Raw genomic sequence first — 12,581 nt, 5'->3', positions numbered from 1 at the left:
TTTATATGATACTTATAAACGTAATCACAAAAAATATGATGCAAAAATAACTCCTTATATTTATAATTTTATATAGAGAATATAGAGGTGAGATATTATCCAATACAATTTGAATTTTATTTATTGAGTTATTTAAGAATCAAATATTTTCTATAATCACACTTTCAACAAATAAATGCTTATACAAACGCATTTATAATTGTTAATATTCTACATATACACTCAAAAATCAATGTTAATATTGCACCTATATGAATGGGAAATATAATGTTTCAATACATTATTTATTGATATTATAAAATATATGTATATTATATTTGCATTATGTATAAACAAAGAAGCGACTCGTGCAAGTGCACGGGTACACTGCTAGTTACATCAATTAAAACAAAAACAAAAAAACTTTCAAGGGCATGCTAGTAAAAAATGATTGGGGCTATATCAAAATTTGCCTAACTTTCAGGCACTAAAAACTTAATTAAGTCCAATATTTTTATTGCACAAAAAATAATGGACCCCCGAGAAAAAACTTCGGAGTTTTGAAAATATGTGTCAACCAATTATTTATTGAAAAATAGAATATTGTCCCATGACATATAAAATGTAAATATTGAGATATTGAGTTTTAGAAGTAAGTTTTGACCATTTTGAATTCTTTTCTCCTTATTCCCCTCTATTTGTAAGTTGTATGACCTTCTATAGGCACTAGTGAGAATAAGCTAGTTTGAGCTATTGATATGAATAGGTATGAGATGTCTTTCTAATTATAGGCTTGAGAGTTGAGACTACCCTATTAATTTGCCATGGGACAAATTTAAAGCCTAACATGGTTTGGTCATATTTCAAAGACTAGTTTGGCTTGTAAGTTTTTTTAAATGTCTATTATACAATGGCTTATAAATAGGCCGTATTTCATGTATAAATAGACTTCACATGTAATAATATAAAGGGAAAAAATGAGTGTAAATTTTTTTACACTGTCATTCCATCATTTACTATTAATTTTTAGTTATTATTGACTTTTAAATAAAAATATTGCAAGTGAATGGTAGATGATGCATTTACTATGTATAAATCTTTATACTGTCAGTGTACACATTTTATACTATTAGATGTCCATAGAATTGAATGGTCTGAATTAGTAAGTAGATTTAAACTATTAGATATCCATAAAATTGATGGTTAAGATAAAAATAAGTTCTTAAAGTAAGCGGATCTCTCCTTTTATATATATATATATATATATATATATATATGAAATAGAATATTGGCTGATTTTTTTACTTTGATTATTTTATATAAGTTTATCTTCCAAAGAGTCTTAACCCAATATTTGCTTTAAATGGGCTAGGCTATGTTAGAATAGTCCCTTGCGTAGACTTCATCTACTTATATCAAGCTTAAAAAGCATTTTTGATGGACTATATTCTAATCTTTAATCAGACTTTAATTCCCTCACCTTACAGATGAAATAATTATTTTTGAGGTGTACGATTGTTCTTTCCAATAAGTATTACTCTTATGAATCGAACTTTAATTTTTTAGTCTTTCTGAAAATTTAACGGAATCTTACACTACTAAATTAATGTCTTGTTGGTTTTAAATATACACTTTCTCCTAGGCGTGTGGAGCCACTTGTCAAATACTTTTTCAATGCTAACCAATGGAGTTGGCACTATATTTGAAAGAATGTGAAATTAAATCCTTCAAATATTTCTGAAACATTTAAATCTTCTTCGCATGAACCTACATTTACATATTTGAGACAAACAAGGGCATGTAGTAATATCATCTGGCTTGCATCTAACAAGTAAACTAGTGCAAAGTTAGGTGAGTCAATTTGGGGACTGAAAAAATGGGAAAGGTGGGTAATGAGGCATAGGTATATGTGGGATGAAATGTTAGATTATATGAAGAGATTACAAAAAATCAGATTAAATTGAAAAAGATTTAGAAAAGGAAGAAGATTTTAAAACTATTCTTAGGTAGTAAGCAGGCTAAATTGGTAATTTTTATGTCTCATGAGACTAAATTTAAAACTACAAATAAGATAAAGCAACAAAATGGTATCTTTCAGCACAAAATAAGAGTTAATTACACTGACACCCCTTCAATTTAGTGAAATTATATAAATCATTCCTCATTTTTTCTACAACTATACAAACTTCTCCTAATTTTTATACTTTTATTACATTGATCACTCCCGCGTGATAAATAAGTGTAATCTTTTAAACAAAAAATGTGATAAATGCAATTAAGTTAAACAAAACATGGTATATTGTGGAGACAAATCCAAATAATATATAAGTCGATCCTTCTTTATTATTTTTGGTTATAAAATGCATCAACAATTCTAAAGAGATATTATTTAAATCATTCTTATACTTTATCGTAACGAACCAAAAATAATAAAGAAGTATCGACTTATATATTATTTGGATTTGTCTCCACAATATACCATGTTTTGTTTAACTTAATTGCATTTATCACATTTTTTGTTTAAAAAATTACACTTATTTCTCATGCAGAGATGATCAGTGTAATGAAAGTAAAAAAAATTAGGGGTTTGTGTAGGTGTAGAAAAGTGAGGGACGATTTGTATAATTTCGCTAAAACTCAGGAGTGTCGGTGTAATTTACTCAAAAAATAATATGAGAAAATCTAAGTCCTATGTTTATATCAAATAACACTATTTCTTGTTACATTGGATTGCTAATATGTGCCTACAACATATATTACCAATTATACTAGGAGATAATCAACAATATTAAATACCAATTATAATTGTCTATGAGAGAATAACGGATAAAATGCTTTATTTATCAATAAATGCTATATAAACGAGAGAACAAATTCTGGTGCATCGAGATATTATTATTATTATTATTATTATAATATGAGAAAAAAATGTATATACTGGTAGTGTATGAGTTTTATGTACTACTATTGCAAAATCTACCATTGATAGTTAATTATTGGTGACTTTTTAAAAAAAATAATCCAAATAAATGGTGGATGATGAAGTACATGTATATAAATTTTTATACACTCAATGTATAGATTTTACTCTCTATTATTATTATACCTACTACTGTATCCATGTACATAACATTAGTTATTCAATTCAATGATTTGTCTCCTAGTTACCCTTTCCAACTCCTGATATTCCCAATTATTAATTAATTAATTGGAAATAAAAAAAAGACTCAATAGCCAACTTAATTGTTCAACTGGTGTGGAATGTAGATCTTTACGTTAAATTTCTTCTGTCTCTATACTAGCCAATAATGTTTTCCTCATGAGAAATTAAACGAAGTATATTATTTATTATTTGGTAAAATTTTATTGAGTTGATATAAATGCATATAAAACTTTTGGTATAGAAGATTTTGGTGTGTGTCATATTTTAGGAGGTGAATAAGAAATTAAGTGTAATATCTATGCACTGTTAGTATAAAAATTCATACACATTCAATACATCATTCACAATTCATTATATTAATTTTATTTTTTGAAAAGTAAGTAACGATTAAAGAGAATGATTGAGGATGCAAAACAGTATATAAAGAGAATAAAATATCTCATCATACCAAAAGATAGTTTATCTCCTTCGACCAGTAGAAATATGACATGTGTAATGTTTTGTTTAGTTTTAGAAATGTTTTCATAGAAAATAATTAAATATGACACATGTCATAATTTTAATAGTCGAATAAAATAACTTCTCTCTTTATATCATTAAATATTTTATTCTCATATATATAAAACTAAACCACCATTCATTCGTATTAAATCCATCCACAAAGCCAAATATGAATAAAACCACTTACTTCCCTGGACCAAGAAGGAGAAATTGCACAAACCATGTGGCATATTAATGAGCATTAGAATGAGTTAAAGATATAATTACAAAACAATTGTCCTTTTCCCCATGTTCAGATTTTATTCACTTTATTCCCCTCCTTTTTTACCACATAGGTACATGCATGCATTAGAAAAAGTTCCCTTCTCACATGTCATTTGGATTGAGTTCAGTTCCAACGTGCAATGCACAAGTCAAAGGTTGTATAGTCACTGCTTTACTCTTCGCAACTTAATTCTTCAAGCCAAAGGTGCTAGACTGGTGGTTAGTGTTGTACTAGTTGACATGGTAGTTACATTAAATTAAATTAAATTAGAAGGAAAAAATGTTCGAAAAATTATGTTTGAAATTTGAATGTCAATTAATAAAGTGTTAACTATTGAAGAATTAATGAATACTACTTTTTGAAATTAATTTACTATGTTAATTCTAATAATATTCTTTAAAATTTTTACTACATCTTATGATTGTTTTTATCAACTTAGTGGAATTGTCACAATCTTCCAAACAGGTGCGATGTTGACCAAAAAATCTAGCAACTCCTTCCCCTTTACTGAAATGTACGTAGTTCAAATAAAATTGAAATGTGTTGCATTATTATTACTCTAGGCAATAAATTGGTCCAATATTTAGTTATAACTATCACTCTTTTGTATTAAGTTGATGTGTGATTGAATTAAGACTCTAACCTAGAAAAATATAAGATTGTTTAATGCTCCCAAGAATATATTTGACTCATTTCCCAATAATTAAACCAAAAATAAAATTGATTTTATATTCTCACAGTTTGTATGAGACATTTTATAACAATTTGCATGACAGATTTGGGGTGATTGAGATAGTGAAGTCTTTATATATGTTACTATCCAAATGCCATTTCCCACCACGACTATAACAATAATATTCACTAACACACTTGACACTTGTAAATTCATCCTTTCCCTTAGCCTCATTTTTCCACAGGTTTGGCATCACTTTTAACACATTACTATTATTGTTATACTCTCTCCAATTTATATATTATCATATGCACATTTGGGTTGTTTTTTATTGTTTAACATTCATGGAATTGTGCAGATTCTCTATATCTTTCTTTCTTCTTCACCAAGTAAGTAAGAAAAGGATTGACTTGAGTCTTGAAGCATGACCATGTTGGATGGAGTGTTGGGAATTGTCAATGTGGCATTCTTCTATGCAATTCTGATTTGGGTTTTGGTTGATAGTTTAAGACAAAGCAAGAAAAACAATATTGCATACCTTAAACAAGGACCAAAGGTGTTAGCCACAATCACTGTTCTATGCAATGTTGTTATTTCAGTTATGAACATGGCTTTTGCTTTTCATGAATATAGGATTAAGAGAATCATAGGATATAACTCTCTTTCCTTGTCTCTAACATGGGTCTTGTCAACTATAGTTTCATTTTATTCAATGAAAAGAAGAACACTTAACCAAAGGTTCCCCCTTGTTCTAAATCTATGGTGGGGTTTCACCACAATCATAGTTGCACTCTCAGTTTCTATAGAAATAGTGAACAATTTTGAGTCCTTGAACTTGTGGTTTTTCCTGTCCGGGGATATCATACTTGGTATGGTTTCATTGTCCATGTTGTTGTTTCTTGTATGTTTTGATGCACTTCCCTATGTATTATGTGCAAGGGAACAACAACATAATGATAGTGATATGAAACAAAGGTTACTTCAACAAGAGATGGAAGCAGAAGATGAAGATGCCTTCACAAATGCAAACATGTGGAGCCAACTTACATTCCAATGGCTGAATCCCATTTTTAACAAGGGTAGAATTCAGAAACTCGAACATGGTCACATTCCTTCTGTTCCTCATTCTGAAACTGCAGAAAATGCTTCTTCCTTGTTGGAAGAATCACTTCGCAAACAGAAACTTGAAGGGGGTTCCTTGACAAAAGCTATAACCCATTCTATCTGGAAATCCTTGGCTTTAAATGCAATTTTTGCAGGTAATTTCTACTTAGTCTCAGTGCCACTGTTATTATTTGAATCTTCATATATATATATATATATCAATGCAACATTTAGTCATGTATCGAAAATCTTTTATGAACTACTATTCTCGACAACTTCTAAACAACTTTGATTTTTATAAGGCAGAGTACTTGTGTTATAAAAAGTAAAGTTGTTGGGAAGTTTTCCAAGTTTAACATTATTTGTCATTCATATATTGATTATTAACTTGTTATGTTTATACTTGTAGGTGTTAACACAATTGCCTCTTATATGGGACCATTGTTGATTACAAACTTTGTGAATTTCTTATCTGGGAATGATGGCAATTCAAGCATCCAATATAGGCTGATTCTTGCATTCATTTTCTTCCTATCAAAGACTGTGGAGTCATTAAGTCAAAGACAATGGTACTTTGGTGCTCAACGAATCGGAATCCGTGTGCGTGCAGCTCTAATGGCTCTAGTTTACAGCAAGTCCTTATTGATGAAGTGTGCTGGACCAACACATGGTAAAGTCATAAATTTGATCAATGTGGATGTTGAAAGAATTGGAGACTTCTGCTGGTACATTCATGGAGTTTGGTTGCTTCCAGTTCAAGTCATTTTGGCCTTGGTGATCTTATACATAAATTTGGGTTATATCCCTTCCATTGCTGCACTTGTTGTCACCATTTTGGTCATGGTGTGTAACACACCTTTGGCAAATATGCAAGAAAATCTCCACTCCAAGATCATGGAAGCTAAGGATTCAAGAATCAAAGTGACTTCAGAGACCATGAAGAACATGAGGATCTTAAAATTGCATTCATGGGAATCCACATTCTTACAGAAACTCCTTCAACTCAGGGATACTGAGAGCAATTGGCTGCAGAAATACCTCTACATATGCTCGGCAATAGCTACTCTATTTTGGGCATCTCCAACTTTAGTTTCTGTTGTCACGTTTGGTGCATGTATATTGGTGAAAACAGAACTAACAGCAGCCACTGTCCTTTCAACTTTAGCGACTTTTCGGATTCTACAAGATCCAATCTACAACCTACCTGAGCTTATTTCCATGATAGCTCAAACAAAAGTCTCGGTTGATCGAATCCAGGAGTTCATTAAGGCAGAGGATCAGAACCAATTCATGAATAAGCATGCTTCAAACACTTCACCAATTGCTATTGAAATCAGGCCAGGTGAATATGCTTGGGATACATATGATCAAGTTCCCAAGAAACCAACAATTCAAATTACGGAAAAAATGATGATAAAGAAGGGTCAGAAGGTTGCAGTCTGTGGATCAGTGGGGTCTGGCAAATCAAACTTACTTTGCTGTATGCTTGGTGAGGTTCCATTGGTTTCTGGTGCATTGATCAAAGTCTATGGTACTAAAAGTTATGTACCTCAGAGTCCTTGGATTCAGTCTGGAACTATTAGAGAAAATATCTTGTTTGGCAAGAAAATGAATAAGGACTTCTACGAAAATGTTTTGGATGTCTGCGCTTTGCATCAGGATATAAACATGTGGGTTGATGGAGATTTGACCCTGGTGGAGGAGAGGGGCTTAAACTTAAGTGGAGGGCAGAAACAGCGGATTCAACTTGCAAGGGCTGTTTACAATGATTCCGATATTTATTTCCTTGATGATCCTTTCAGTGCTGTTGATGCTCATACTGGAACTCATTTGTTTAAGGTTAATACTTAGTACCACTAATAGTTGTTGTGCTTGTGTTTTTTCACTAATGCTCTTTCTGATTTCACTTTCATTTCCTTCAATGTAGTATTTCATTAATTAATAAGCGGAAAATTTTGTGCAGAAATGTCTTATGCAACTTTTGTCTGAGAAAACAGTTGTTTATGCTACTCATCAACTGGAATTCTTGGAAGCTGCAGATATCGTTTTAGTAAGATACCGAAAACTTGTCTTTCGCTGATGAAATTACAACACAAGTGCTTGACCTCTCACCGTTAACATGCTTTATGATAGGTAATGAAAGATGGTAAAATAGTGGAATCAGGAAGGTATGAAGATCTCATGGCATGTTCTAATTGTGAACTTGTTCAACAAATGGCTGCTCATGAAGAAACAGTGAACCAAATAAATCCACTCCAAGAAGATGATTATGTTAGCTGCAAACCATGCCAGAAAAATCAAATTGAAGTTGCTGAAGAAATTTTTCAAGAGTCAATCAAGGATTGGAAGAGAAGCAAAGAAGAGGAAGCAGAGACGGGTCGGGTGAAATGGAGTGTTTACTCAACTTTTGTCACATGTGCTTATAGAGGCGCATTTGTTCCAGCTATTATTGTCTGCCAAATTCTTTTTCAAGTTTTGCAGATGGGAAGCAATTATTGGATTTCTTGGGCCTCAGAACAGGACAGTGTCAGCAAAGGGAAGCTAATGGGGACATTTATGCTTCTGTCTAGTGGCAGCTCCATCTTCATCCTGGGAAGGACTGTTTTGATGACAACAGTTGCTGTCAAGACTGCTCAGCGCCTTTTTCATGGAATGATTACATCGGTGTTCAGGGCACCTGTTTCATTTTTCGACACAACACCTTCAAGCCGAATCCTCAGTAGGGTCAGTACAGTTCGCTATTATTCTTTATTTCATATATTTTTGCTGTCTTTTAATTGAAGATTCAATTCAGTTCTCTGTGATGGTTACAGTCATCTACGGATCAAAGCACAGTAGACACAGACATACCATACAGATTGGCTGGACTAGTATTTGCACTTATCCAGTTGTTGAGTATCATCATGCTAATGTCCCAGGCTTCCTGGCAAGTCATTCTCCTCTTTCTCGTTGTGTTTGCTATCTCGATCTGGTATCAGGTAACGATAATCAATATTTGGTAATGTACACAAATTTAAAATTATCATATCATTTCTTGTCGAGAATTTATTTGGCATGAATTGAAAAGGTTAAAGCATTTCATGTCATGCCATAAATTTTTGCTTGCGCTCACACTTAGCATGATTCAATTATGAACGGAATTATGTATTTTTGCAGGCTTATTACATAACTACAGCTAGGGAATTAGCCAGGATGGTTGGGATTAGAAAGGCTCCAATCTTACATCACTTCTCAGAATCGATTGCTGGGGTTGCTACAATCCGTTGTTTTAATCAAGAGCAAATATTCATTGACAAAGTTAAGGCTCTAATTGATGATTATTCCAGGGTAGCCTTTCACAATGATGCCACAATGGAATGGTTGTCAGTCCGAATAAATTTTCTTTTCAATCTGGTATTCTATTTTGTTCTAATCATCTTGGTTATGCTGCCAAGGTCTGCCATTGATCCCAGTAAGTTCTTTCTTCCACCCTTCATTTTATTAAACACTGGTGGTGGTTTATGATTACATATTTACATACATGTATGAAATAATCAATACTTTATTACAGCATTTAAGCAATTCCAAGCAAGGAAAGTTACATGGTGATTGGTATCATATTTATGTCAAGAGCTAGATATACATCTTTAAAATCTACTTTGGTCTATTTAATTCCTACTAGATATTTGAGCACAAAAGAAATAATTAAGATTAGATACATTTAAAATTATATTGTATACCAATGTTGCTTTCCATAGAAATCATGATTTCATGTCTTCAACAATTAATTGCTTCTTTTGATTTTCAGGCTTGGCAGGTCTAGTGGCCACCTATGGTTTGAATTTGAGTGTCCTTCAAGCTTGGGTGATATGGAATCTCTGCAATGTTGAGAACAAAATGATATCGGTTGAGAGGATATTACAATTCTCTAGTATACCAAGTGAAGCACCATTAGTAATTCAAGATTGCAGACCTGAACCTGAGTGGCCTAGGGAGGGAAAAATTGAGTTTCATAACCTTCACATACAGTATGATCCTGCAGCTCCTATGATTCTCAAAGGTGTCACCTGCACCTTTCCTGGACAAAAGAAGATTGGAGTAGTGGGAAGGACAGGCAGTGGAAAATCGACATTGGTGCAAGCCCTCTTTCGAGTCGTGGAGCCTTTGAAAGGATGGATACTTATTGATGGTGTACATATTTCGAAGATCGGCTTGCAGGATTTGAGATCTAAACTTGGTATAATTCCTCAGGACCCAACCTTGTTTCTAGGCACTGTGAGGACTAATTTGGATCCACTAGAACAACATGCAGATCAAGAACTTTGGGAGGTAATTGTTAGAAGAACTCTATATTAAAATACCAATATTTATCTCTACTAAAAAAATCTACATTTTCAGGTTCTCAGCAAGTGCCATCTAGCTAAAATAGTAAGGCAGGATCCAAGGCTTCTTGATGCACCAGGTATAACTATATTTTTGTCAAGAAAATTAGCTTTCATAAAAATTCTTGTAGGATCCAGAATGAAGTTTCATTCTATACATGTCAGAAAATGAATTGGTAATTGCATCCAATCTCCAAAAAAATTTAAGTTGTTTTGAATTTTCTCTTTCTCGAGGGGAATATTTACAAAATCCCCATGAATAGGTCCAAACCTTATTCCATGTATTTACATAAGATTCCTCTTTCTTATTCTTAAGCAAGTCCCCGAGAAGGTTTAGTCGATCCATGATTTATAATTCAGTGCCATTGAAGTTTCTGTTTGGTTTCGTTTACTGTTATGGTTATGAAATATTCATTGAATTTGCATGCTGATTCAGTGGCTGAAAATGGAGAAAATTGGAGTGTTGGACAAAGGCAACTTGTTTGCTTGGCTAGGCTGCTGTTGAAGAAAAGAAGAATTTTGGTTCTAGATGAGGCAACTGCATCTATTGACACTGCAACAGATAACTTAATTCAGAAGACTATTAGGGAAGAAACAAGTGGATGCACAGTCATAACTGTAGCACATAGAATTCCTACAGTAATTGATAATGACTTAGTTTTGGTCCTAGATGAAGGTACTTCAAAACTTAATTTTTACTTCAATATATGTGATCATAAATTAGTCATAGTGGAACCTAGGCAAAAAACATGTATCTCATATAATGCAGGCAATGTATCATATCATCAAAATAATTACAGTATGGTAGCACATTTATGCAATCCTTTATGTAAAATTGGAGCTGATGAGCACTACTATTCTGACATATACAGGGACAATTGTGGAGTTTGACCACCCAGGTCAATTGCTACAGAACAATTCTTCTTCATTCTCAAAGTTGGTGTCGGAATTTGTGAGGAGATCATCCCAAAGTAGCTAACAAAAAGATACAGAATGAGGACAAGTCATTCATTATAAAGAGGATAGTATAGCAGTAGCATACTACCAAATAGTTATCATACAGAGCAAATTTAGGCACAACGCTGAAAGCAGCTCAAGACCCTACTGGGAGGATCATACACTGGACCGATATTTTATATTAACTTAAAGATGGAAAGGTCAATATATATTGGTGGCTCCTGAACTTGACACAAGTCTAAATTGTTGCTCTTAGGTCACTAGCTTGACCAATTTTCTAACTAATGCTTTCTCTTTTAAACTTCATAGGTCTTTAAATTACTGAACTTTCCATAGCTTCTATACTGGTTTCAATTAAAATTACTGAACTTTCCATAGCTTCTATACTGGTTTCAATTAAAATTACTGATAATGTTACTAGAACTCCAAAATTGTTTGATATTGATTTTTATACGCACGACTTCATATTTTGTGCCTCTATACAGAAACCAAAGCACCCTGGTGAAACTAACTTTTGTTATTGCAAATTTCCTATGAGAATTCTCATAATTGCACATGGTCACCGCCTCCTTATGTAGAAAAACAACATACAAAATGGGAAAAAAACACTAGTTCAAGTAGAAAATGTGTGGTTGAACTTGAAAGATATTTAAAGGCTGCCAGAAACTATAAAAAAAGACGTTGAATAGATGCATGACAGAATTATGACAGTAGCAGAACGAATAACTGAAAAGGGAAACTTGAACATTAGTTTGAAAAACTAAAGCTTGCAAGAAAGTGTGGTTTTACAAGTTTACAGATCACATGACAGAGAGCATTACATAAAATGCTGGAAAATTACTACCAATTGTAACTTTTCCTACTGTCGATCGCTGAACCTTGATACTGAATTGCCAGATCTTGACACCGAGAATCTACGATGAGGAGCCTTACCTGATCCTTGGGACTTTGAGGTTCCATCATGGTCATTTCACATATAGGAAGATTTGGACCTTTGAGTATGACTTCCACTACTAAATGAATAAATGTTAGTGCTTCTAATAGATGGTGTCCCTGTAGTCTTCCAACTGCTCCTTTTGGAGTTGGAAGGAGAGAAATCTGCACGATGATCAGTCATCCAGCCACCTCTACTCTTATGTTTCTTCGGAATTGAAAGACCTTCTGTATAATGATCTATCATCCAGCCACCTCTACTCCTAGATTTCTTCGGTGGTTGTTAAAGATATTTTAGAGATTAATTGAGAAGTTGGTTAGCTGATTAAGTGGTTAGGAAGTTAGTACTTCTTTTGTAAAGTTTGTATTAGTTGCTTGATTTACAAGCTTTCTTTTTTTCTTCTCCTTTTCCTTTGTATAGATAAGCCATATGGCTTCATTTTCTAATCAATAAGAATTAGTCAATGTCGACATTCTCTTCTTACTCTTTGATTTCTAATAGTGGTAAATCATGTCTTAGGTATAATGATCTGTCATCCAGCCACCTTTATTCTTTGATTTCTTGGGAGTTGTAAAGCCTCTTTCTTCCATAAGTTGCTGTTTCTTTTACGAGTCTTTCCCGTATGATGAGGTGCAGACATATAT

At 33.0% G+C, this 12,581-nt stretch overlaps 1 protein-coding gene across 1 annotated transcript; it reads left to right on the top strand.

Annotated features, from left to right (window-relative positions):
* Positions 4,674–11,371, top strand: LOC109361642 (putative ABC transporter C family member 15). The gene is made up of 11 exons (XM_019607158.1): positions 4,674–4,825; positions 4,940–5,840; positions 6,095–7,524; positions 7,649–7,735; positions 7,819–8,409; positions 8,499–8,663; positions 8,842–9,136; positions 9,473–9,993; positions 10,063–10,126; positions 10,483–10,722; positions 10,919–11,371. Exons 2-11 carry the CDS (start codon positions 5,006–5,008, stop codon positions 11,023–11,025), a joined length of 4,335 nt encoding a protein of 1,444 aa, XP_019462703.1. The 5' UTR covers positions 4,674–4,825; positions 4,940–5,005; the 3' UTR covers positions 11,026–11,371.

This window comes from Lupinus angustifolius, chromosome LG12, assembly GCF_001865875.1.
Source record: "Lupinus angustifolius cultivar Tanjil chromosome LG12, LupAngTanjil_v1.0, whole genome shotgun sequence".
NCBI classification, from domain to species: domain Eukaryota; kingdom Viridiplantae; phylum Streptophyta; class Magnoliopsida; order Fabales; family Fabaceae; genus Lupinus; species Lupinus angustifolius.
Note: the sequence above shows the minus strand (reverse complement) of the source record. Positions and strands in the feature narration are given on the sequence as shown.